The sequence below is a fragment of the Dipodomys merriami genome, unplaced genomic scaffold (assembly GCF_024711535.1).
Source record: "Dipodomys merriami isolate MVZ:Mamm:240054 unplaced genomic scaffold, mDipMer1.0.p SCAF_5, whole genome shotgun sequence".
In the NCBI taxonomy this organism is placed as follows: domain Eukaryota; kingdom Metazoa; phylum Chordata; class Mammalia; order Rodentia; family Heteromyidae; genus Dipodomys; species Dipodomys merriami.
This window is the reverse complement of record NW_027206068.1, coordinates 13,960,388-13,986,472: the sequence shown is the minus strand read 5'-3', so window position 1 is coordinate 13,986,472 and position 26,085 is coordinate 13,960,388. Positions and strand designations below refer to the sequence as shown.

The 26,085-nt window shown below is 43.3% G+C and overlaps 2 protein-coding genes across 5 annotated transcripts in view; one reads left to right on the top strand and one right to left on the bottom strand.

The window, feature by feature from the left end:
• Dnah11 (dynein axonemal heavy chain 11) overlaps positions 1-1,086 on the top strand; it is a 278,195-nt gene extending 277,109 nt beyond the window's left edge. Inside the window, 2 exon segments of the mRNA XM_069996108.1 lie at positions 601-790; positions 792-1,086. Coding sequence (XP_069852209.1) covers positions 601-790; positions 792-942 — 341 coding nt within the window. The 3' untranslated portion in view covers positions 943-1,086.
• The window catches only part of Cdca7l (cell division cycle associated 7 like), a 151,585-nt gene continuing 126,022 nt past the window's right edge, over positions 523-26,085 (bottom strand). For 3 of the 4 annotated variants that reach the window (XM_069996113.1, XM_069996112.1, XM_069996110.1), the window contains exons 2-10: positions 18,674-18,814; positions 15,015-15,155; positions 6,923-7,282; positions 5,350-5,421; positions 5,089-5,259; positions 4,276-4,401; positions 3,314-3,463; positions 2,462-2,598; positions 523-1,889 (exon numbers count right to left, since the gene is read on the bottom strand). In XM_069996113.1, coding sequence (XP_069852214.1) covers positions 1,859-1,889; positions 2,462-2,598; positions 3,314-3,463; positions 4,276-4,401; positions 5,089-5,259; positions 5,350-5,421; positions 6,923-7,282; positions 15,015-15,155; positions 18,674-18,736 — 1,251 coding nt within the window. In that variant the 5' untranslated portion in view covers positions 18,737-18,814 and the 3' untranslated portion in view covers positions 523-1,858. The remainder of the gene's footprint in view (positions 1,890-2,461; positions 2,599-3,313; positions 3,464-4,275; positions 4,402-5,088; positions 5,260-5,349; positions 5,422-6,922; positions 7,283-15,014; positions 15,156-18,673; positions 18,815-26,085) is intronic. The other variant, XM_069996111.1, reaches the window with a different exon arrangement.

The window sequence follows — 26,085 nt, the reverse complement described above, 5'->3', positions numbered from 1 at the left end:
TTTGCTCTAATATTTTCCACCAAACTTCTTGAAGGTGGAGAAGAATGTTATCCTAACTCTCAGAGTGGACTTGAGAATGCAAAATATTCCAAATTTATTTGGCTATTCATTGATTCTTTAGGACATCTAGTCTTTGCCAAGAACACCTTTTGTACTTTAAAAGTCTGTGTAAGAGATTATCTCTTATTGGAATGGTCTAATAAGACAGAATTGGAGATATTTTGTGTGTGTGGTAGGGCTTGAACTCAGTGCTTTAAACTCTGACTCTTTTGCCCATGGCTAGCATTCCCCCTGGAGTCACACCTCTACTCCCAGCTAGTTAATTAGAAATACAAATCTCGGATATTTGTCTGCCCAGACAGGTCTTGGCCTTCTTGGTAAAATAGTGTCTGAATTTGTATAGAATCTATTTTCATTAAAGTGTTTTTAGTCAAGGAATAATATCTATGCATAGGAGCAGCAAGTTAATCTCTCTCCAACCTAGTCATGGTCAGCTAGGTCAAGACACCACTGCCAGGTAAAGACATGACAAAACTGGTACATTTATTGAACCCAACAATTAAAACATCAGTACCAACATGCCTTGCAATTTCACCCCAGGTGCCAGATGGGACACCCAGGCAGGATCCATTGTTGAAGCCCGCCTCAAGGAGTTGAGGTCGACAATGCCAGTCATCTTTGCCAAAGCCATACCCATGGACAGACAAGAAACCAGACAAACCTACGAATGCCCTGTGTATAAAACCAAAATGAGAGGCTCAACCTACGTCTGGACTTTCAGACTGAAGAGCAAAGAGAAGGCTGCTAAATGGGTGCTGGCAGGCGTGGCTCTGTTGCTTGAAGCATGAGATGGCTTTGGTTGCTGGGCCTTGCGTTCCTCCTGCCTCTGCTGGGTACAGTAAGGATGGGGCATTGTGGGCCTCCCGGCTCCCATGCACCTGATTCTATTCTACTGAAAGGTATAAAACATTCCAGCTTATGGAACTTTTTTTTTTTCTAGCAATTTACATGTGCATTCTTTTTGTTTCTGTGACATCATCCTTAAGAAGTTGAAAGAGTAGCAAATATAGAGAAAACTCTTAGAAACCTGGCCCTATTTGTGCTCATTCTTAGCTTTCCCTAATAACTCTCCGACATGCCATGACTTAAAGCAGTACAGTGTCTTACATTTTCACCAAGATTCCACTGAACATACTCATAACCTCAAGAGCAATACAACTGTGGGAGTGGGGGAAGGGAACTAGTTCGTATATGCTATGCATCTTTTTAAATTAACCCTTAAAATCTTTTAAAAGCAGCAGGCACTCTGAGCCCTCCAGTGTCTGTACCTTGACAGTCCACTTCTGGTAAGTTCTAACAGTAACTCTCACATTCTGTGGTTAATTGCACTTTGTAATTTAGGGGAACATTCAGGATAAATTCCCAATGGCTCACAGCAAGATAAACTGTGGTTTGAGCTCAGTCATTCAGAATAAGGCAAACCAAAAGTAATGAAGCCTGTTAAAATGGCTGGGGGAATGAGAGAATTACACAGTGCCAAAGGTAAAAACTGTTTATGCAGATTTCCTCTGTAAACTTACCTGGACTTTTAACTCCACCCCATTTAAATTGTGCTTTTGAGTCACTGACAGATATGGCAACGCAGGTCTGTACAGCATGTATATATATATAGATTCCTCTTCTATTTTCCTGAGAAATCTTTTTAAGCATATAAACATTTTTTTTAAAGATAGTATTTAGGAACAGTAAAAATCTCCAAAATAACCTTCTGTATAAAAACACAAGTGTAAGGAATCTTAGGCATCAACGATATGCATTCTTGGAGTACTCTGGTGAGTTGACTGATTCTCTTTTCCTCTCAATTGTCTTCTACCAGCTGCTTTTGTAAGCTGGGGAAAGATGAGAAGTGTTTTTAGTAGGTAATCACACAGAGGCCATCACAAAGCAGCATTCTCAAGGCTAGAGAGCTTTGAGAACTCCATCTTCAGAATATACACCCCAGTCTCCTGACTCTTTCTCCTTTTCAAACCCACAGTCTGCCCTCAGGACAACTTCTCCACTCTGCCATGTAGTATAGTTGTAAATGAAGTACAAAGACCATGGCAGAGCTCCTTCCAGGCATCACTCATTCCATGACTTCAGAATTCATCACAGAAGTGACTTTACTGCCCTGCCCGTTCTCTCTGCTCATTATTGTTATGACTGCCTGGCAGTGCTTACAGTCTCAGCCTGCATTGTCTATTCCCTCCAGTTCCTTTTTACCATAAAGGGAAATTTTTGGTTCAAGGCAGTAGGGAGTTGAAAATCTAGCAAAGGAAGAATTCGCTCTTTGGGAAATAAACAGGCCTGAGCTTCACCAATGGATGATTTCAAGGGGGTTTCTATAAATCAAGAACAGTAGTGACCCCACAGTGGACTCCAGGAGTCACAAACCTCTAGTTTTACGTTGTTAGAGACTTACCTTTCCAGATATTCTTTAACATTATTATAACCATAGAACTTAGCCAGATGAATGAGGATCCCTGTGGCACAGCGGCCGTCGCGCCTCCGACAGTAACTACAGTTGCAGATCCCCCGGCAGGGAGGGCACATCCAATCCTACATGAAAAATGAGGGTGCGCATTTCTGCCACAGTCTCTCGCCAGACCATGGATTCTAATCAAGCCTGGCTCTCCCTCTCCTCCAGTTTTAGTTATATAGCCCTTCCAGACTGTGCTACAGGGGACCTTCAGCCTACAAGGGTATAGTTAGTCCATGTACCAGTGACCTTCCTTCTCAAATGCAAAGCTGACCACCTTATGTCACACAAAAAAACAGAAGTGTCTTTTTTAGACAAGGTCATCAGCTGTATAGGATTAGTTCCAGAGCCTTGTTAAGAAACTATGGAGAGTTTCAAGTTTTTAGACACTTGCAGTATCCTCCTCTATGGTTCTAGAAGCTCAAGATTTGCTAATGATGGAGGTATAGATTCCAGCTCTGCTACCTGTGTGCACTGTTAAATCACTTACCATCGACTGGATGTCCGTAAACTGGGGACAGAACATGGACCCTGCCCTATACCCCACCCTGTATATAACTACTACAGAAGAGGATGAGAACACAGACCCTGGAGCATCCAGTAAATCCAAACTTTTCTCCCACCCTGTCAGTGAGCATAGTGAGCATATCCTCTTCGCAGAAGGAAGTGCCATTTGTCACTTCCTCAGAGTGGAAGATGGAGGAGGGGAACGTGCAGCAGCACTCTGTGGTATGGGTCACCCACCTGCATATCCCCTTCATCAGCCCATATGCCCAGAACACACGCTGCTCCTACCGGGTCTAGCAGGGCCTCTCGCACGTCCTCCCCGTAGCGGTTGCGCAGGCATGGCCCACAGAACTGTCCTCGCACACCACAGCAGTCCTGGTTCCGACACACCGTCTTAGTGTCAATGGTCTTCTGCCGGCACTGATGGCAGGTGTTACCCTGGGGCACCAGGGAACACCGTTACTACATTACCAAGCGCCCAAGGCAGCCCTACCTCTCTTACCAAGAACCACAGTGGCCTAGGATAAAATATGGCGCCCTCCACTGGAAGCCCTTTAGTTCTGGGCCAGAGAAGTACACTGGGGCAGATGAGGCTGAGCAGGAAGGTAAAAAGGAATGAAATTTCCAGGCTGATTGAGGAGTGATGAGGAGCAACTGGAGCAGCGATGAACGGACCCCACCCAGGTGACAGGGTGATGACAAGCCCCCATCCATTCCAGACTGAGGCTGGAGCCTTCATGAAGGCCTTCAGTGTAAATCCTCCTGGCTTTAAAATGTTGGTAATTCAACTACAGACATTTTAACAATACTTTGAGCTGTTTGTTATTTTTCCAAGGAAAAAGAAAACAACCACAAAGCCTCCCTCTAAACCATCATTTAGAAGAAATCTTAACTCATTTCTTACTAACTGAAAATTCTCCTTTTTCTTGACTATTGCCCTCCAATATACTTTTTTCACTATTGTAAGATACAATAATAACAATTGTATACACACACATTTCTCTAAACTCTCCTCCTACCTGCCTTCCCCCACCCAGACTATGGGTATGCTCAGGGAGCCCTCTCTCCTGAGGAGGTTCACTGCACTGTCTTCCTGGTTATTGTAACTCTTAATCCTAAATTTGGGGAGAAGACATGAAAGCCCCAACACAGGTTAAACACAATCCACAATCCAGGCTTTCAAATACCAATGTCTTGGACTCACACTTGAGTCACAATTATGGGGATTACTCGTAAGGTATCTTTCTTACCAGAACTTTATCATAGATTTTATCCCGAACGGTTATGGCAACGTTTTCCAAGTCCTCGTCAGTAATATCCTCCACTGGACGATAAGAAGACAGGCGACGGCGCTGTCTGTACTTCTGGCATTTTCCCTGCAAAATGAACAACAAAACTTGGAATTAGATACATGTTGGGCAGTTTAAATTAGATACATGTTGGGCAGTTTAAAATAGTGTAACAATCTCAACCTCTCAAGAGACGTAGCATCACTATTTACACTGACCGCTTCCCTCTTTAGTGTTGCCAGAGGCACTAAGTAGGCATTTGTCCTACACCAAGTTTTCTTTTGTGGAAGTGGCACAGCTATAAAGGAGGGGCTTGGGCTCTGGGGTTCTGTTCATTCTATGGAGACTTAGAAGCAAACCACATAACAGGCCAAGCCTACAGTATGAAGGCTCCACAGAATCTTCCTCCAGATTGATGGCACACAAAAGGCCCATTACTGAATCCACTTAGCCTGGGAAAATCTGCTACTTTCCATCCTGCAGAACGTCAAAGCTGGCTGGAGCTGTTTACAGGCCTTTAGTGCCTGTAGCTTTGTTTCTGTGGTTCTGTGAAATCAAACCTAGGGTTTCCTGCATGCATGCGCAAGGTTCTACTACTGAGACATAACCCTCAGCTAAGCCCAGGGATCATCTCAAAATGTACTATCCAGAACATGATGATCACACCTTAAGAAAAGTTCTCAACGCTACAGGTCTCCTGTAACCACCATGCCTGTCCCCATTTGACAATCAATGAATATAGGCCAAGGAAAATGTATTTCAGTGAGAAAATACCCCACTGATTGTCTTCCTTCTTCTCAAAGTATAAAACTCTTCTGCAAATTTAGTGGTGGAGAGGGTGAAGTTTTCTAATGCAAACTTCTCTGGGGGTCGTGCACTCCGGGTTGGGTTCATACGCCGTGTGATCTGTCCTTCTGAGAAGGCCCGCCGTGTTGTTTTCTTCTTCTGAAACCAAGAACATGGACACACGTAACTCGGGGCTCATAACGGACTGGTTACCAGACCCTTTGAGTACTTAGAGGGAGTTCTACTTACAGAAGCTGAGGCTGGGGTTCGTACTGGAAACAAGTCTGGCATTGAGTTCAATTCTGCCAATAACTGAGCAAGCTGGGGTTAGAACAAAAGAAAGGATCTCACATCAATCATTGGCTGTCAGGTCTACACACTCAACCCTTGCCACAAGCCTTGTTTTCCTACTCAGGTACTCTGCATAAACCTTAGCAGTCCTCACAAGGAAAAGATTTTCTCTCCAGCAGCAAGAAAGCTGGCGTCATTCATCTGAGCCAACTTTGTATTTGTGCCTTATCCCACAGAAACAACGGGACACAATAAAGACAATTCTAGAATGTCCAAGGCCAAGATCATGAGTTTCAGATCCTGACTCAGCCACCAAATTTAGCAGTGACAAATTTACATACCTGGGTCTCAAATTTTCAGTGTGTCCAAAAAAGCAAAAGGCTTAACTAGATGATTATAATTCATGGTTTTAACTCTAAAAATCTGACTCCCCATAACATAATTTAAAAATAATTTCTGAAGATATTTTGAAATGAATATCTAGTCATACCAAGCAACACGCCAACCAGAAAATATAATTAGGATTCTTTTCTAATTATATTGGATAACTGTTAGATTTATATGTGTATAGCACTAAAAAAAAAAACAGTTCTTACTAGAAAGGATATAGATGGATACTGTTCATATAATCCTAGCTACCCAGGAGACCAAAATCAGAGGACTATCTCCAGTTAGCTAGCAAAAGAGCAAACTGAAGGCATGGCTTAAGTGATAGAGTGTGCCAGCTGTGAGCAAGTAAGAGAGCAAGTCCCACTATTAGCACAACAACAACAACAACAACAAAACTTTCTTTTAGCCAACCACACATTGGTAAAGATTACCCCAAAGTAGACATTTGAGTTTTCCTAAGTAACTCATAGATATATGATCCCAAATACAGTAACACTACATTTGTTTACAAGGAAAATATTAAAAAAGAATCCCAAAATGAAGAAAGTGATTCTGAGTGGTAAAACTCTTTAAAATTTTTAGTTATTGACCACTTACAGAAAAAGACAAAAACAGTTAAAGATTTCACCTTCTTATATTTTTTTCTAATGAAAACTTCTTTTAAAAGTGAGTTAAAGCCACTGAGGTTGCTTTAATTTCTGGACTTTTCCCCATCCTTCAGATGGTATCTTCACAGGAAAGCAGTTTCCAGACAAAAACCACCTTCCTACTTTGCAACTAGGCTTAGGGACAGCCAAGAGAGAATTTCCTCTTTGCTACTTTCTGCCTGAAGAATGCGTCTGTCCAGTTCCCTGCATCCCCCACCCTGGCCAATATCATGGCTGATTTCTAGCTTAACCTGACATAAAGTAATTTTCTTCAGTTCCTACTCCCTGGTAAGGGGCTAGAAATGGTCCTAGAGTCTTTCTATTCCCAAACCAGAGCTAATCGTGTAATAATTGCCTTGGGTTCAAGAAAAGGGAAACAGGAACCTTGGAGGACACCTTCCTGAGAGCAGCTTCTGGGGCAGAGATGCTCATCAGCCTCTCAGCTGCTGTCAGACTTGCCCGCTCCCAGCAGACACAGCCCACCCAGGCCTTACCATGGCCTTGTTTTCCTTGATGTTCATGGTCCTCTTCTGCAGGGCATCTGAGCTCTCCTGGCTCTCATCCCTCAAGTCATCCTCCGACTCCGAGGTGGAATCATCCCTTTCCTGTGCCGCTCTACAGTTTCTGTTTCTTCCAAGGATATTTTTACTGTCCTGTAAGTGTGAGCTTGGAAACGACAGTTCAGAAGAGCCATTTTTGTCTGACTTTTTTGCCAACTTCTTGGTGGGAAACTGGAAGGCCACTCGAAGACCAAGGCTGCTTCTTTGAGACCTTCTTCTTGTAGGGATGGCTTCATCCTCTTCCTCTCTAGCCTGAGATGCTTTCTCCTCCTCACTCAAATCTGATGCCATGAGCTACCAAAGGAAGAGAAGAAAAACATGTGGTCTTTAATAGATCTGCCAGAAAGCAAAAAGCAACAACCCCAAACCCCCAAAACAAAACCAACATGCATTGAAAACTACTGTGGAGGCTGGGGGAATATAGAGCTCAATAGTGTGCTGTGGCACCAAAAAAATAAAAAACAAAACCACATTTTGGCTTTGTTTGGAAGAAGAGAGGTAGTAAAAAGCTTCCTGCTTGGTATTTATTACTATTTATCCCTGAGATCTTTATTTAAACCCACAAAGCATGCTAGTAAATTCAAAGCTCAAAGCACTGAACCATGTACCAGTCCAGACCACTGACAGGCTGCTGTGGGATTGAGCAATAATACCCTGACAACACTGAGTTCCTCCATATTGGGCAAGCTTCTGGCACATCGAAGCCCAGTGGAAAGAGAGTAGTCAAGAGCGCGTGAATGACAAGAGAGTGATCTTCAGACAAGCCAGAAACAAGCATGAATCCCAGCACATCAGCTCAACCAGCAGAAACACAGCTCATGGCAGGAGAGCCACCTTCACCCAGTGACCATGTAGTAAGCAGAGGACCTGCCAATGAGGTCTGTAGGAGATGTCCTCAGGCCCAGTGTGCCCTCAGTCTAGAGACAGGCTCCCTCTCTACCCAGACAGCGCTCTAGGCTGTTGCAGAGTACCATTCAGTCAAGACAGCACAAGAAAGTCACACCGCACAATTTTGCATATGTGTTTGTGTGTGTATGTATGTGTGTGGTGTGTGTGCATGCCAGTCTTGGAACTTGAACTCAGGGCCTGGGCGATTCCCCTGGACTTTTTTGCTTAAGGATAACATTCTACCACTTGAGATATAGCTCCACTTCTGGCTTTCTGGAGGTTAAATAGAGATAAAAAGTCTCAAGGACTCTCCTACCCAGGCTAGCTTTGAACTGCAATCCTCAGATCTCAGCCTCCTGAGTAGCTAGGATTATAGACAGGTGTGAGCCACTAGCACCCGGCTAACCCACATTTTTTTTTAAACTCCACATAGTACAATGTGAAAGCCTTGGTTTTATAAGTGTATACTGTTAGGGGGCTGTGACAGGGTGCTATCATTGAGGTAACGGAAGTGCTTGAGATTCATCAGGGACTCTGAGAAACAAGACAGACAGGTTTCAGTATCTGCCATCAAGGACACATCTCCTAGGCATCTTTCATGGACCACACGTGAGAAAACTCACCCTGGGACTCACGTTCAGAGTGCTGAAAGGGGCATCCCTGAGCAGAGAAGCAACAGCCTGGAACCAGCTGAAGACTTGGCTGCTTCCTCACCAAAATTCTAGTTGGACTCATTGTGAGGGAGGGAGGGAAAAGGCGGCTGACTGCCAGCCCTGGTGTGCCAACCTGCACCTTACCAAGTAGAGAAATAAGAATACATTGTTATGGAGTCAGATGGCAGGTTAGCAGTTTCCACCATGTGACTCCAGAGTAGGAGTTGAGATAACAGAGCAGAGTAAATGATGGGAATCACAAAGTTGGACATAGGACAGCTAAAAAGCACAGGGAAACCGTAAAAAGTGACAGTCCAGGGAAAAATGGGAAACAGTCCAACCCAAGCTCCAGGGATGGGTGGACATAGACACACAGAAGGGCATTAGGACAGGTGAAGCCCACACCCCGGGTGACAAGAGATCAGCAACTCAAGCTGCGTAAGAAACCATTAGCTCCAGTGGGGAGTTGGTGACAGTGACTCCCACATGGCAAGCCAGCACTGGAGAAGAAAGGCATCTGTTGACCCCAGAATCTCCAAACGTTACATCGTCTGATACCAACTATTGTTTGAGACTGGGATACTCCAAGAACCTGAAAACAAGCATCAGTCATAAATCCGGGAGCCTGGGAACACATTGCCACAGGGCCTGGTGGAAAACAGCCACGTTTGTACAGAGGGAGGAAAGCTGAAGCAGCAGAGATCTGAGGCTATGAAGAACACAGCAGTACAACTCCCTCAGCAGTGAGGAGCGAGCACTATCGCCTGTGAACTATCACAGAAATCGAGAGCTGAGCCCAGCACTGGCAGATGACTGATGTCCACAACCTTCTCCCTCCAGTAGAGTAGTTTACCCCAGGACAGGGTCTAAAAGCCCTGGGACTGACAGGAAGCATGCCGGGAGCTTCTCCTGTCTCTCCTCAACCAGTGTGGAGCTCAGTGCTGTTTCCTAGCTCCACTCTCCATCACTCTTGGCGATATCCCCCAGCTTGGAGGTGTGCTACCCAGGGTGTACCAACTGGGGAGCAAAGGTTCTGGGGATGACTGGGAATGTGCCCAGCTCACAAACCACAAAGCTTGATGGGGGAGGGGGTGCAACAGTGGCTCCTAGTAAGGACAGAAGGGAAGTTTCTAAAGTGAAGACATCCCTGACAGACAGGATACCCACTCCCTGCCTGGCCCACGCCCATCATTATGGACAAAGGACTCCAGACACAGCATATGGGCTCCCTCTACCACAGACCTGGCAAATTCCAGTATTCGAGGGCTGGGAGGGAGCTTCACTACTTCTTGGTCTTTTTGGTTTTGAGTCGGGTTTTGGTTTTGCTTTTTTGTTCTTGCTTCTCCCCTCTTCCATATTATAATTTACTCTTGTTTCTACATTACTTCCTTTTTAAAACATTTTTATTCCTTTCTACTTTCATTTAATTGTATTCACATATTTCTTTGTTGTCAGATGTTTTTAATCGCTTGATCTTTTCCTTTTTTCCTCACTCTTACTGAACCTTACTCCTTTCTCTCCTTAATCCTGACCCTCTCCTTTATTTCCTTCTGTTATTACTTTTAGGCATTTTTCATTTCATAGTTTGTTCTACCTTATTTTTGCTACTTTTGTTTCTCTTGCTGTTAGTGGTGTGCTCCTTCTCTTTAACCTGGTCTTCATTCTTTCCCTATCTGGTTTGTTTTGAGGGTGCTGTTGTGAGTGGTTTGTTAGAGACTGAGCCCATCTGCTCGTTATGACCCCACAGGAAAACAGAAGAGACATTTCTCCAACAGCAAAACACAAAGACAAAAACATAAGAAATATGAAAAAGGCAACATGACGCCTCCAGAAACCTTTACTTGTTCAATAACTGAATCCAAAGATAAGGAAATGGTTGAAATGCGGAAGAGTTTTAATGTCTATTTGCAAAAATGATCAAGGAGGTGAGTACTGGTAACTCACACTTGTAATCCTAGCTACTCAAGAGGCTGAGATCTGAGAATCACAATTTGAAACCAACCCAGGCATAAAAGTCCCCAAGACTGTCAGCTCCAACTAACCACCACAAAGCTGGAAGTGGAAGCTCTAGTGGTAGAACACCAGCCTGAAGCAAAAAAAGCTAAGGGACAGCGCCCAGGCCTCAGTTCAGTACCAGTACATACACGCACACACACAGCAATGAACTCCACGATGACTCAGATAAACAGAGAAAAAACTTCAGTTCAAAACCTAGACCAAAAAAAAAATCCAACAAAGATTCTGAAAAACAAAAATATGGAAATGAAAGCTCAATAAACAAAACTCATCAATAGCATCAATACAGTAGAACAAGCAGAAAAACAATCTCAGAGACTAAAGACAAGTGAAGAAATTGTGACATTCAGATGGCTTTAATGAAGGGGGAAAAGGTAACCATGACTACAAATGCTGAAAATGTCTAGATAAACTGACAAACTTATCCATCTGTGGTATAGGTAAGTGACAGGCTGAAAGCACAGAGAACCTATTTAATGATAGCAGAAAACTGCCCAAACATACAGAGAAAGAAATGTGTATCCATACAGGATACATTTGGAACCCAAATAAACATGACCAGAAAAGAAACCAAGAGAGCAATGCAAAGAAAGAATACCAAAAAAGCTGCAAAAGAAGGCAAGCTTCTAACAAAGAGAAAACTCCACAATAGCTGATCTGTTAGCAGAAACTCTAAAGGCCAAGAGAGAGCCTGCACTGATGTATTTTACAAAGTAACTGTCAGCCAAAACTACTCTATCTAGCAAAGTTATCCTTTAAAAATCGAAGGAGAAACAAAGATCTTTTACAATAAGCATAAAATAAAGCAATTATGACCACTAAGCCAGTACTGCAGAAAATACATATAGAAATGCTGTACCCAGAAGAGGAAGAAAAATATGCCAAGCTGCAGAACTCAAAAAATAATACATCTTCGATGACTACATAAACAAATGAGAACCAAACATTATTAACTCAGCCAGCAAACTACTAAACTGACAAAGGGAGAAACTATATATTTTTCAATATTAACCCTAAATGTAGGCTGAGCATAATTGAGGATATATGTAATTCTACCTACATGTGAGGCAGACATCAGAGGACTGTCAGTTCAAGGCCAGCCTGGGAAAAAAAAATTTAACATTCTATCTTAAAAATAAAGTCACCTAGGGGCTGGGAAGATGGCTCAGAGGTAGAGCGCTTGCCTTGCATGCCTGAGGCTCTGGGTTCGATTCCTCAGCACCATATAAGCAAAAAAAGAAAAAAGCCGGAAGTGGCACTGTGGCTCAAGTGGCAGAGCGCTAGCCTTGAGCTGAAGAGCTGAGGGACAGCGCCCAGGCCCAGAGTTCAGGCCCCACTACCGGACCAAAAAAAAAAAGGAAAAATAAAGTCACCTACATGTGAATATACCTATTGTGTTAGTTATGGGGGAAGTAGATGCAGATAGGGAGATTATGGTCTAAGAGTAGCCTCAGGCCAAAGTGTGACCCTATCTGGGTGGGGAAGAGTGGTAGGAGAAGGGAAAAGAGGCTTGGAGTGTTGCTCAAGTGGTAGAGTCCCTGCCTAGCACACATGAGGTCATCAATTCAAATTCTAGTACTGTTACAGGCACTCCAAGAAACACAACAGTCAATAATGGAAGACACAAAAACAAAGAATTGTCTCAGCAAAGCAAAATTACTGCTATGTAAAAGGAGGTGCTATCAGTAGAAATCCAAGCAAGCAAGCATGTGGAGCAGGTGGGCTGCTCCCTTTTTATCCCCAGTACAACAGGCCCTGCCCCTCTGCTAGAAGGACCAAGCTTTGGTTGACAATCAGCTCACAACTGGCTAGTTTGAGGAGGGTAAAAAGAAACTTTTTAATAGAATGTAGCTTAATTAACAAAAATAGAATGTCATAATAGGAGAAGGAATAGGATTTAAATAAAAACTTAATGAGCTTATGATAGGATGTTTTGACAGGAACAGGAATAGGATGTAGCTAAAATTTAATGAGCTTTCAATAGGATGTCTTAACAGAAGCAGACTAGGATGTAACTAAAATTTAATCAACAAGAGACAAGCCACTTGGCCAAAGTAGGAACTTTTCAGAAAAAGAATTTTCACAAAATTGACAGAAAGAAAGCAACTTCCCTTGATAGCTTTTCTCACAGTACCACAAAACATATGATAAATGACTTAATTCTCTGATAAAAAGACAAAGTACTGGTGGAGTGGATTATAGAATAAGCTCTGATTATGCCTTGTCTCCAAGTAATTCTCTTCACTAGCAAAAACATTTTGAGAAGTAAAAGGGTAGAAAGCAAATGATACTAAGCAAATGGAATCTGAAACAAGCAAGAATGCTCCCCTCGTGTTTGACAAAGCAGACTACAAGCCAAAATTAATCAGAAGGGATGAAGAAGGTCACCTGGTATTAATAAAGGGAAGAGGTCATAAGGAGATGGACTGGGAATATATCCACACCAAATGTTGGTGCAGTGAAATTTTATGAAAACAAATATCTCTAGCATAATGGTACAGGCATGTCCAAATACAATAATAGTAGAAAATCTCAATACCCAACTCATGTCAACAGCTGAGACAAAAAGACAAAGAAACTTCCGAGTTAACTGTGCCATAATACATCAAATGGACTTACACCTCTACATGAGCCTCCACCCCCAATAGCTGTGGAATGTTTTCTTCTCAGCAACCCAGAGAACTTCCACTAAAACAGACATTTAAGATGATAAACCAAGTCTTAACATATAAAAATAAATCATTTTTGGTTTCCTATACAACTGGAAACTATGAGCAAGAGAAACTATACGAACTATAAAAACAAGTGGAAACAAAGTCTGAATGATCAGTAGATCATAGAAGAAATTGGTAGGTGAGGAGAATTTGACATTTCTACAGTCAAGCCTGGCACAGTGGCTCACACAGGGATACAGTTAGTGAGACAACATCTCATCCAATAAGCTGAGCATGGAGCATGCCAGCTTGTCATCCCAACTACATGGAAGACATCAACAAGAAGACTACAAGGTAAGGCAGCCGGGATAAAAAGAGAAAACAAATAATGCATGACCCTATCTTACAAACAACAAAGACACAAAAAAGCTTCCCAAGTACAAGGCTCTGAGATCAAATCTTAGTATAATCAAAAAAATTAGAAACTTTTTCTAGAAACAAGTGAAAATGAAAACACAACTTGTCAGAACCTCTGGGATACAGTGAATATAATGATAAGAGGAACTTTATAGATAAGACTGCCTACATTAAAATACCAGATTTTAAGAAGAAAAAATGATGTAGTTCAAGCTCTTAAAAAAGAAAAAAAAATACAGGAACCCTTGTGTGCCCGTCACTCACATCTGTAATCCTAGCTACTCAGGAGGCTTGAGATCTGAGGATCACAGTTCAAAGCCAGCCTGGGCAGAAAAGTCTGAGACTCTTATCTCCAATTAGCCACCTACAAGCTGGAAGTAGAGCTGTGGATCAAGTGGTAGAGTGCAAGCCTTGAGCAAAATAAGCTCAGGGACAGTGCCAAGACCTCGAGTTCAAGCCCCAGGACCAGCACAAAAAAACAACAACAACAACAAACAGAACAAGCCAAACTCATAATTAGTAGAATAAAATCAGGGTAGAAATCAATGAAAAGGAGACTAAAAAACTGTTAACACATCAGAGTTGATTCTTTGTAAAGATAAACAAGAGTGACAGCACCTTATCAAGCTGTGAAAAGAGAGGTATCCAGATACCACTGAAATAGGGAGCCAAGAATGGATAAAATTTGAAACACACAGGACCTGAACCAAGAGGATATAAACTATTTACACAGATCTCTTAGTAATGAGACTGAAGCAATAACATTCTCCCACCTGAGGGGGAATTTTTTTTTTTTTTTAAAGGACAGGACAGATTTACTGATGCCTCGAAGACCTTTAAAGAAGAAACATCAGCGGGGCCCTGGCAGCTGTGACCTGTAATCCTAGCCACTCAGGAGGCTGAGAACTGAGGCAGTTCAAAGCCAGCACCATACCACACTCTAAACCAAGGTTGCAGAGGCTCAAGACAACTAAAAGTCACCTTGCTTGTCTCTGAGAGAAATGAATGGTGGCCAAGGGATCAATCCTGCTGGTGTGACTTTTATACTTGAAGGTTAGTTTTGACGATAAATAGAAGCCAAACTTTTTTCTAAGTGATTTTGGGGGGTTTTTTTGGTGCTAGTCCAAGGGCTCAAACTCAAGGTCTGGGCACTCTAAACTTTCTGGCTCAAGGTTAGTACTCTACCATTTGAGCCACAGCTCCACCTCCAGCTTTTTTGGTCAGTAGGTATAGATTAGAATCTCACAGACTTTCCTGCCTGAGCTGGCTCTGAAGCATGTGATCATCAGGTCTCAGCCTCCTGAGTAGATGAAGAGACTTTTACCCAGTAAAACTACTGCTCAGAAACAGGACCAACCAATAACTCTGTGACCCACAGTCTCACGCTGCTGTTATTACCGTGACTTCTGAGGTACTGCTGGTGCTCAGCTCACTCTGCGTAAAGCCTTCGAAGTCCTCAGTGTCCGAGTCGGTGTCCTCAAAAAAAATCCTCCTCAGCTCTTCTGTGAAATATTTGGAATGGAAACTTCGCACATCCTGCTGAATTAAAAACACACACGTGAAAATGAACTACACAACTTGTGGGTGGGGACAGGAGGGAAAAACTGGAGCGAGGAAAGGTGTGACATTGTGAAAAACAAAACACCAGTGGTTCACACTGTAATCCTAGCTTTATAGGAAGCTGAGATATGAGAATTGAGATTCAAAGCCATCCCTATCAGGAAAGTCTTTTGAGACTCTTATCTTCATTTGACCAGCAAGAAGACAGAAATGGAGCTGTGGCTCAAGTGGCAGAGTGCTACTCTTGAGCAAAACAGCTCAGGGACAGCATCCAGGGGCTGAGTTCAAGCCCCAGGATTGGCACAAAAAAAAAAAAAAAGAAAACCATAAACACACATTTAAGCCAGATACAATGGTGCTGCTGGTTGTAATACAGTGCTTGGGAGGTAAGACAGGATGATCTCAAGTTTGAGGCCAACCTAGACTATACAATAAGACCCAGTCACAATAACCAAAACACCAACTACTACACATTACAGAGACTGAGCACATTTCCCTTTCATATCCATTGGGGGCCCTCTAACCCATGATGGGGAGACTGGACTTGCTCCATTGCCGTCAGCCATAAGGACTAACGGAAAGCTGGCACTCCCCAAAAGGCAGAAGGTAAACAAAGATGGGTGGGAAGCCCATAAACAGAGGGAAAAGATGTAAGTAACCCTTAAAAAAATCAAGCTGGGAATGGCCAGGGCAGGAGGATCCAAGTTCAAGGCCAGCCTGACAAAGGTAAAAGATCTTGTCTCAAAAATGAAAGCTAACAAAAGGGCCTAGGGAGTGGCTTAGGTGGGAGAGAACTTGCCCAGCCTTCGCGGGATCTGGCTTCAATACTCAAACCACACACACATATAAGACTCTTTCCCAATAATGACCTTTTTCTTCCTCTCAAAATACTACCAAAGAGAAAATCCAGCTTTCTGACTAGCATGTGTGACAAAAAGGAGAGAGAAAAAAAATGACAGACCTAAAGAAGAGATTTCCCCCACCGAGGGTGGCCTCCTAAAGGCACAGTCCTCTAGCAGGGCTCAAGTCTGTGCCCGTTTCCTCCCACCCAGGATGGAGCAATGACCACTCAGAACTCCCATTTGCTTGCAATCCTATTTCCCCCTGCCTTTCCCTGACTTTAATTACACACTTCTTCAAATGCTGATATCTAGGGGGGGAATGGGGGGAGGGGGGTAATAGAAATAGCAGATGAGTGGAAAAATAATTAGAGTTAGAAAAAATGCTACAGCTAGCATTCTTTAAGCTTAAAAATGTCTCCTACGAATTATGATGGGTAATTGGAGTGAGTTTCCTCAGCACTAAATTACTTTGTTCCTTTGTTGATAGCTGTGGTGCAGCTGCTTGAGAAAAAAAAAATAACCATACGGAAGGGAAGTTTCTTTGGTGACATTCAAATTGTATTTAAGGGGACCAGAGTCAGCTACACATTCTGTGTGCAATCTCAAGAAGCCTCTGTTGGCTGGTTAAATGGATCACAAATGTGTGAGTCCAACAAGCAGTGGGCCAGAGCTGCTCATTAGGAGAGTGAGTGACACACAGCTGGCTGCTGGGGAACCCAATGGGTGTGTGAGTGCAGGCACCAGGTTCCTGGAGCCTGAGCCATCCCTGCGGGCTCTTCCTACGGCAAGGATGTCCATGTGTAAATTTCATTGAATATCCAAAGCTGCTACCAGAGCTTGAAAAGGATAAGACCTAGATTTGGAACAGCCAAGTCCCTACCTTCCAACCTCTAGTATTTTCTCACGTTCAGGCTGGTCCCATGAGGCAGTGGGCAGCCTGGAAATCTTTGGTGACCATTCCTGATGACATTAATCACATGATTGAGCTGCACCCTTAAACTGAAATACAGCAATCCTGCCCTATTTGAGGATTGACTGCATGAGGTTTTGACCAAGAGCAGTCAAACAAATAATAATAAGCAAGTAGCAATCAAGCTAGGCATGCTAGCACAGGCCAATAATCCTAGCTACTTAGGTTGTGGACACTGGGAAAATCATAGATCAAGGCCAGCCCAAGCAAAAAGTTCGTGAGACCCCCATCTAACCCAGTAAAAACCTGGGCATAGTGTGTTATACCTGTCATCCCAGCTATCCAGAAGTATAAACAGGAAGATCATGGTTCAGGTAGGCTCAAGCAAAAATAATTAATTAATAGAAACACAAAATGGCTGGGAGCATAGCTCAAGTGTGCCTTCCTAGCACGTAAGGCCCTGAATTCAAGTTCCAGAGCCAGCACAAAAAAAAAAAAAAAAAAAAACAGAATTACAAAAACAAAACTTGCAAATCCACTTGGTATGGATGAGCTCACAGTTTTCCAGTTGTGACTGGTTGGGTTTAAAGCACTGTGTGCCCTGCTAAATGCTTCTCTGATCTTAATTTTGTGAAAATATAGCATGTTCCCCAAAACATAGGTGGTGCCCCAAAAACATGGGTGGTGCCCCCAAAGCATAGTGAAAGTGCTTAAATGAGGCCATCAGGTGAATATTTAGCAGAGGCTGGGTGGAATTATGGGAAAAATGAATGGAACATCCACAGCACTGAGCCAACTCTATGTTTCCGGGGCACTTGCGTTTTCCTTACAAGTGGTCATGGAACCATGCTCCATGAATACACCACAGGACAACTGTGCACACTAAGAACAGGGTAATAGCTGCAAACAGGACGTAAGATCACTAGGAGTGAAAGTATCTAAGGACAACATCTAAATCTGCGTTTAGGAGACTCACAAATGGGAAGAGGTGGACAAACGCTGAAACAAATAAGACAAGGACCACAGAGACTGGGGAGGCCTGAGACCTGAGAAAGCACAGCTCGGAGGACACACACAGTCATCTGAGCCCTGGCACACCTCACTAACATCATACCTACAGCCTTCAAGGAGAGACCATAAAGGAAGGAAGGAAGAGGCATTTGAGTTTCACAGAAAAATAAATAAAAGCACTGGCCATTCTATTGTTAAGGCACAATATGAACGTACAGGCTCATGACTCTCAGAGGACTATTAACTTGTGTTGCTCCTGAGCAAAATAATTAAAGAAAGAATACTGCTCTCCCCAGCAACTGCAGGAGTGAGGTATGGCTAGAAGCTCCCTGCAGGACCACAGCGAAGCAATTGTCTCATAGTAACAGCACATTTAGTGCTCGGGGCGCTGTGGGTACGCGTAGCTGGGCTGGTCATTCCCTGCTGCTGCGTGGGAGGACTCTGAATGCAGCCTCACCACAGGTGACAGCCCCGGAGGGAGCCAAGAAAATGGATTTGATCATGTGAGGTCCCCTTACTTAAAAGGATATATTCTGCGTATGGCCAGGATTAAAATAGGAAACGGGAACACTTGACTCTTTCTGAAAACCAGAAGGTATATGCTTCTAAAATATAGGGCTTGCCAACTAATTGATACTACTCTCCTTGGACCACGTTAGAAATAAAAAGAACATCCGGTGAAGATGCAGGGCTTCCAGATGAACACACCTGCCCAGAAAAGGGAGCAGCCCTACCTGTTTCCTCAAATCCAGAGAGTTGAAACTATCACAGCTCTCCTCTGATGACAGTGTTTCCATGGGAACATCATCTCGGAAACCCACAAAGTCTTCATCGTCACTGGGGGCGTTGAAGATGTCAGCCACTTCTTTAGGGATCTGTTGAGGATGCAGAAGAAGATTAAAACACAGGCTGCTGAAATGGCTGAGGGGAAATTCTCTAACAGAGAAACAGGGATTAGCATCCTATGACTTTATCATTGTTACCCAGAAAGCCCCGGTAACCCTCAGTGTTTCAGCTGACAGCTTAGGGACCAAAAGAAAAAGAGGGGAAGATTTATTTCAGCTTCAGATACATACCCTAATTTATAGCAAATGTCAAGGCCATGACTACAAAAAAGGCCATTTGATCTCTTGACCACCAATCCACAGGCATCCGTTGCTCAGAAGCCAGTGAGCTCTTTTTCCTGACAGTAGACCCATTCATCCTTAAATGGTACTCATGTAAAAAAGATCCTATCAGTGTCACTAGCTCTCTTGATCCTTCTCACTTCCACTTCTTGGTTTCTGTTGTCGCACTGATTCAGACATGACAGTTCACATAAGAGGCTTTCCCTCTTGCCTAGGCTAGAAATCAGTTTCAGTGGTTGTAGAATCAATTCCAAGAGAACTTCAACGTGATTAGGGGCAATTACTCCCAGAAGGAATGCAGTAGGTGCCTTTCATCTGCGAAACAGGTGTCTGCCAACAACTCACTTTCCTATATCAACTGCCCATAAAAGGTCCCAGAAACACACTGAGATTGTTCACCCAGCACCACTTGCTACCACATTTGCTGTCTTTCTCTATTTAAAGAAAAATGAATCTGAACCATAAGCCATTGCTACTATTGACTGATTCCTCTCAGCAAACAGCAGTTGAAGAATAAGCCAATTTAATGTATGTGTACCCACATTGTCTAAAGAATCTATCTGCAGGCATGCTAAATTCACTTGCAAACAACTGAGCATGCATCTGACAAGGATGAAGATAGTCTCCTGATATCGTACTGATATCGTACCTAAAATAGTTAGCATTATTATCATCTACTATGAACACTTCATCTTACTACTGGTGGTCCCAAAATATTTTCTACAATTTCAAGCGGCAAAGAGGGGCCATCCAAACAAGGTTTGGGCATTGTTCTGATTCTTCTGTATTTTATGCTGGTACAAGTGCTTGAACTTGGGGTCTGGGAACTATACCTTAGTTTTTTCACTCAAGGCTAATGCTCTGCCACTTGAGCCACAGCTCCACTTCTGGCTTTTTGGTGGTTAGCTGGAGATAAAGAGAGTCATGGAAGCTGGGTATCAGTGGCTTATGCATGTAATCCTAGCTACTCAGGAAGCTGAGATCTGAGGATCACAGCTCAAAGCCAGCCCAGGCAAGAAAGTCCGTGAGACTTTTATCTCCAATAAGCCACCCAAAAAGCCAGAAGTGGCGCTGTGGCTCAAGTGTCAGAGCTCTCGTCCTGAGCTGAAGAGCTGAGGTATAGCGCCCAGACCCAGAGTTCAAACCCCATGACCGACCAAAAAAAGTGTCATGGACTTTCCTGTCAGGCTGGCTTTGAGCCATAATCCTCAGATCTCAGCCTCCTGAATAGCTAGGATTATAGGCACGAGCCACCAATGTCTGGCCTTTTCTGATTATTTTTATGAACCCTTTGTACCGTTTTCCCCAACACTGACTTATTAGACAACCCACAACAGCTGCCTTGTAGAACTATTTGACCTTTGAGCTTATTTCATTGTTTTATCAAGATTCAATTCAGGTTAAACATCTGGGGCAGCAATTCTGTACATGTGGTAATGGCTTCTCAATCCATGACACAAGGAGGCATGAAATGCCAAGTTTTTATACTGGTAATCAGGTGTGGTTCTTAAAAAATTATTTGTAAAACCTTTCAAGCATAGCCATTGTTCATGCATATAAATCGTTCTGGTTAGTAGATGACATTTCCACACAGGCACATATGGTTGCTGTGCATATCCACGCAGGTACAGTTCAAAAGGAGAGAGCAGAATAACAAACACACATGTAACTGCACAGCAGTCACTGCCCAGGGCTCACTCTGCTTCTTCTGTATCCCTCCTCTCCATCCTCCTTCCTTCCATATCTTGGAATTAAGCTATAATTAAGCCAGTAAGTCAGGACCCCAGCCTTGCTCTACACAGCTCAGCTGCAGTTCAGATGAGGAGTCCTGCCTCTTTTCTTTGGGGGTTGGGAGGGGGAGCTCACCTTCTCAGTCTTCTGACTAAACCAGAGCCTGCTTTAGATGTCTCTGTATCTCTGTGACCTCTGCCAGCCCCACACCTCGATTAACAGGCCATTTAAGAAACTGAAAAACTATAAAAAGATACCTTCAACTGGCAGCTGGCTTCCAATCAAGTATTTACCTTGAAAATAAATTAGTGAACCACTGTTCATTTAGATTTTTATATTCTAAAATTAAGCATGATCCTTTAATTAAAGCCTTTCTATGTCTTAATGCTATAAATTTATCCTTCCTTGATTAACACCACAAACACCACCGCCTAGCTAGAAGGAGTATATTTGGTGTCTATTAATTATTTTATGTTTCTAAGGTTTTTTTGTTTTATTTTGGGCACCACTAGAGTCGCCTACTGTTTTCTAGGCCACTTTTTTGCTTTGGTTCTTTTTCAGATAGGGGCTTCAACTTTTAGCCAGGCTAGCCTGGACTGCGATTCTCCCATTCAGGTCTCCTTCGTAGCTGGAATGACAGATGCACACCACCACACCTGGCTTACAGACTGACATGAGGTCTCCTTAACATTCTGCCCAGGTTTGACTTGAGAAACTATCCTCCTTATGTCCACCTGACAAGGGCTAGGATTAGTGATGTGAGCCACCACACCTGGCACTATCCATTTTCAAAGGAAAACCATATTTATTTTTTAAAGCCTTTTTGTCTGGCAATGGCATCAGTAAAGGTGCAAGAAATGTTTCTCATTCCCTGAGTTTTGAGAGCATTATTTTGCCTGAAAACAAAGAACAGTGCTGGAGGACTCACACCTCCCACATCAACACTTAATGCTACACTCACTGAAATAATGTGACCCTCACATAATGGCAGAAAGCAAGGAGAGACTAGAGCACAAAATATCCTCTTCTTTATGGTCAAAAGAGTCACAAGGCACTAGTGGCTTATGCCTATAATCCTAGCTACTTAGGAGGCTGAGATCTGGGAATCATAGTTTGAAGCCTTAGGTAGGAAAGTCAGTGAGACTCTTATCTCCAATTAACTAGAAAAAAAATCCAGATGTAGTGGTACAGTGTCATCCTTGAGCAGAAAAGCTAAGGGGCAGCACCCACACCCTGAGTTCAAGTTCCACTATTGTCAGATACACACACAGAAGGAAGAGCAGCAAGAACAAAGTAGAAGGACATTCTTTCAACAAAAAGTGCTTGGGGGAACTCTGTTTCCACGTTACCTAAATCACCTCAAAAGTCAACTCAAAATTGATCAAAGGTTTGAAAACAAGAGCTAAAACAGAACAGACCCACAAGAGAACAAACAATAGATGCAGAGAAAAAGTCTTATATAGAAGATAAATCATCAAAATTGAAATTATGACTTAGTCTGCATACTTCCATAACCTCTTCCAGGCTTGGGGACATGTCACAGAGAATCAAACTGCGCTGTCCAGGGCTCCCCTCATACTCTCTCTCAGGATCTATTGACAATGACTGAGTGAAGACACAACTAGTTATAATCTTCCTTATTGCTGTGACAAATTATCTCACAGAAATAAAGGAAAGACTGAATAAATAAATAAATGAGCTAAAACTAGAAGATTCTTAGAAGAAAGCAGGAAATGCTTCATCATAGTGCATTTAGCAATGATTAAGTATGGCAACCAAAGAAACAGACAGGTAAACTGGACTTCATCAAAACTGAACACCTGCCCAAGACTGGTGGCTCACACCTGATATTCTCTACTATTTGGGTAGTAGAGATTGTGAGGATTGCAGTTTGAGGCCCGTATGGGTTAAAAAAAGGTTCATGAGCCCCCATTAAAAATCTGGGTGCAGTAATGCATGCCTGATAACCCAGCTAACTTGGGACGTATAAACAGGAGAACTGCAATCCAGGTCAACTTGGGCAAAAAGTAAAAATCTATCTCAAAAATAGCCAAGGCAATTAAGGAATGTAGCTCAAGCAGCAGAGCACCTGCTTAGCAAAGTATGAAAGCCTGAGTTCAAATCCCAATACCACAAAAGGAAGGAAGGAGGAAAGGAGGGGAGGGGAAGGGAGGGGAGGGGAGGGGAAGGAAGGGAAGGAGAGGGGAAGGGAGGGAAGGAGAGGGGAAGGGAGGGAAGGAGAGGGGAAGGGAGGGAAGAAGAGGGGAAGGGAGGGAAGGAGAGGGGAAGGGAAGGTCCTTATAGCTTTTGTGCAAAACACACTAGGCAGTAAAAAGGCAACCTATGGAACAGGAGACACTATTTTCACTCCTTTCTGAATAAGGAATTCATGTCCAGCATAAATAAATAACTACAGCAACTACAAGCTCAATTAAGAAATGGATCGAGAAAATGTAATATATGTATATTCACAACAGAATTTTATTCATCTATCAGAAAAACTGATATTGTACCATTCATAAGGAAATGGAAAGACCTGTAAAAAAATACATTAAGTGAAGAAAGCCAGACCCAGAGAAACACAGGCTGCGTGGTTTCCTTCATTTGTGGTGAATAGAATACGCCTATAAATCTACAAGTAAACATACCAGGTGGTAAGAAAACAGTTACAAATGAATTAACTGAAATATAAAAGACTCTATGGAGAGCTCAAATAGCGTAATTTTCTAGAAAGACGAGGTCAAAGCCCAACAAAATAAGCACCGGGAAAGGGGTACATGCAAGAAGGAGATAGGGAGAGAGGTAGAAGAATGAAGTGGGGGAAGGGAGGGAATACAGTGAAAAATTAATTGTGTATACTACAAAATCAAGAAAAGGGAAGAGGGGGTTAAAGGGATGAGGATGCTGCATGGGTAACGCTGATGAAGATGCACTGTATTCAGAAACTGCTTTGGTAAATGGCAGCTCCTTTGTACAACTGCTTAGATATACAAGCATAAAAATTAAAAAAAGAAGAAATGGACAAACTGGTCACTGGTCACTTGCATTTGTAATCCTGTCTATTTAGGAGGATGAGATCTGGAAGATCACAATTTGAAGCCAGCCTGGGAAGAAAAGCCTATAAGACTCTTATTTCCAACTAACCAGCAAAAAACAGGCGAGAGGCATGGCTCAAGTGGTAGAGTACCGGCCAAAGAAGCAAGCTGAGAAAGTGCAAAGACTTGAATTCAAACCCCAGCACCAGAGAAAAGAGGGAAGAGAGAGGAAGGGGGAAGGGAGTGGGGGACGGGAGTGGGGAAAGGGAAGAAGGATATGGGAGAAGGGAAAGGGAAGAGGAAAGAGGAGAGGGGAGAGCAAACAAACAATAGTTGAAAGATGTGAATTAACCTCCTCCAAAGAGGAGCTCCAAATAACAAGTGACACTCTCAAGCAGACATTTACCTATCAATGTTCACTCCTTCTATATGGAAAAATTTAAATATCAGCACATGAATTTTTTTAATTGCTATGTTCATTCTTTAAGGAGGTAGAATTTAGACTTAGAAAGAGATGAATTTCAGCAAGGAGATAGTATTCACCAGATACTCAGGAGGTAGAGACCAGGAGGATCATATTTCAAGACCAGCCTAGGCAGAAAAAGACTATCTGAATAGTAAAGGTCAGGCATAGTGGTGTATGCTTCTCATCCTAGTCTAAATAGGAGGACTGTGGTCCAGACCAGCTTGGGTAGAACACAAGAAAGATGCATCCCAGGAAGATGCAATCTCAAAACTATCCTGAGCAAAAGAGGGCTGGAGGCATGGCTCAAGCCTAATGTATTAAGTGTAAAAGCCAGAGCAACCCTTCACCACCTACCATTCCCATCACCAGAAAGAAGTCCCCCACATCACCATCGCCACTGTTTCCCCAGTACACATGATGCCACCTACAGAGCCATCCAGAGGTGAAATGTGACAGCCGAGGTCCATCTATCAGCAGGAGAAAACTTCAAATCTCAATTGGTAGCCAAAGGAAACAAAAACCTTTCCTTCGTGTTCATATTGCATGTTTCCCATCACCAGCCAGTGGCTGTCTCTCTCTGCTCCTGGTCCCCACAGCAGCCTCTGGCCAGTAGGAAATGTCGAGGGGGCAAGTAGCACAGTCTTTTACACAAGCTAAATACAGGGCTTCCCTGAAGAACCACTAGTGATGCCCAATAGTTGGACTTCATAGCTGAAGCAAACTGAACAGTGTAGCCTTGCCTGAGTCAAGAAGCTGAAAAGAGCAAACACAAATACAGGGCCCTGAGTGGGAAGCTGACTAATTAGGAGACATATATGAAATGTTACAATTTCTCATTTGTGCTGATACCAAGCCTTCAAGCTCTTGCTCAGCTTTTTGACTCAAAGCTGAATTTCTACCACTTGAGCCATGACTCCAGTCTGGCATTTTGCTGGTTACTCAGAGATAATGAGTTTCCGCTCAGGATGGCAGACAACTCTGTGAAACTATCTTCTGAACTGTCAGCCTCACTCAATCTCAGTCTCCTGAGTAGCGAGGATCACAGGTGTGAGCACAGACACCGTGAAAATGTTAGTTCTTAATCTGTTCTACATCCATTCCACAGATGTTTCTTAGGTAGCTACTACTATGTGCTGGGTTCCAGGCCCAAGATCTGAAAAAGAGTCATCAAGCACCAGTGGCTCAAGCCTGTAATCCTAACTACTCAGGCTGAGGACTGAGGTTCAAAGTCAGCCTGGGTAAGAAAGTCCATGAGACTCTTATCTCCAATTAACTACCAGAAAGCTGGAAGTGGCACTGTGGCTCAAGTGGTAGAGCGCTAGCCTTGAGCTGAAGAGCTGAGGGACAGCACCCAGGCCCAGAGTTCAGGCCCCACGACCGATTTTAAAAAAAAAAGAAAGAAAGAAAGAAAGGAAAGGAAAAGAAAAGAGTCACACACAGTAGGACAAAATCATCCTGAGACAATCTGGCCAATGTCAGCAGGCCAAGAAGTCCGTGGGGCATGTGACCGGTGGTAGGAAACAGTCCTGCAGGGGTTCAGAAAAGATGGCATCAGCCCTGGGTCCACAGCTGTAAGAGGGGGTCAGTTGGGTGAAGGGTTCAGCGAGGTCTCAGAGGCCAGGGTCCCATGCCAGCTCGCAGCACGCAGCACAGACACCTCCTCGCACCCTCTACAGGGCCATCCTGACAACCCGCTGCCCTGCCACGGGCACTGACTGAAATTGGGATCATGGAAAGTGAGCCCCAGGCACTTTGGGGAGGGGGGGGCTCTGCTCAGGCTGTGAACG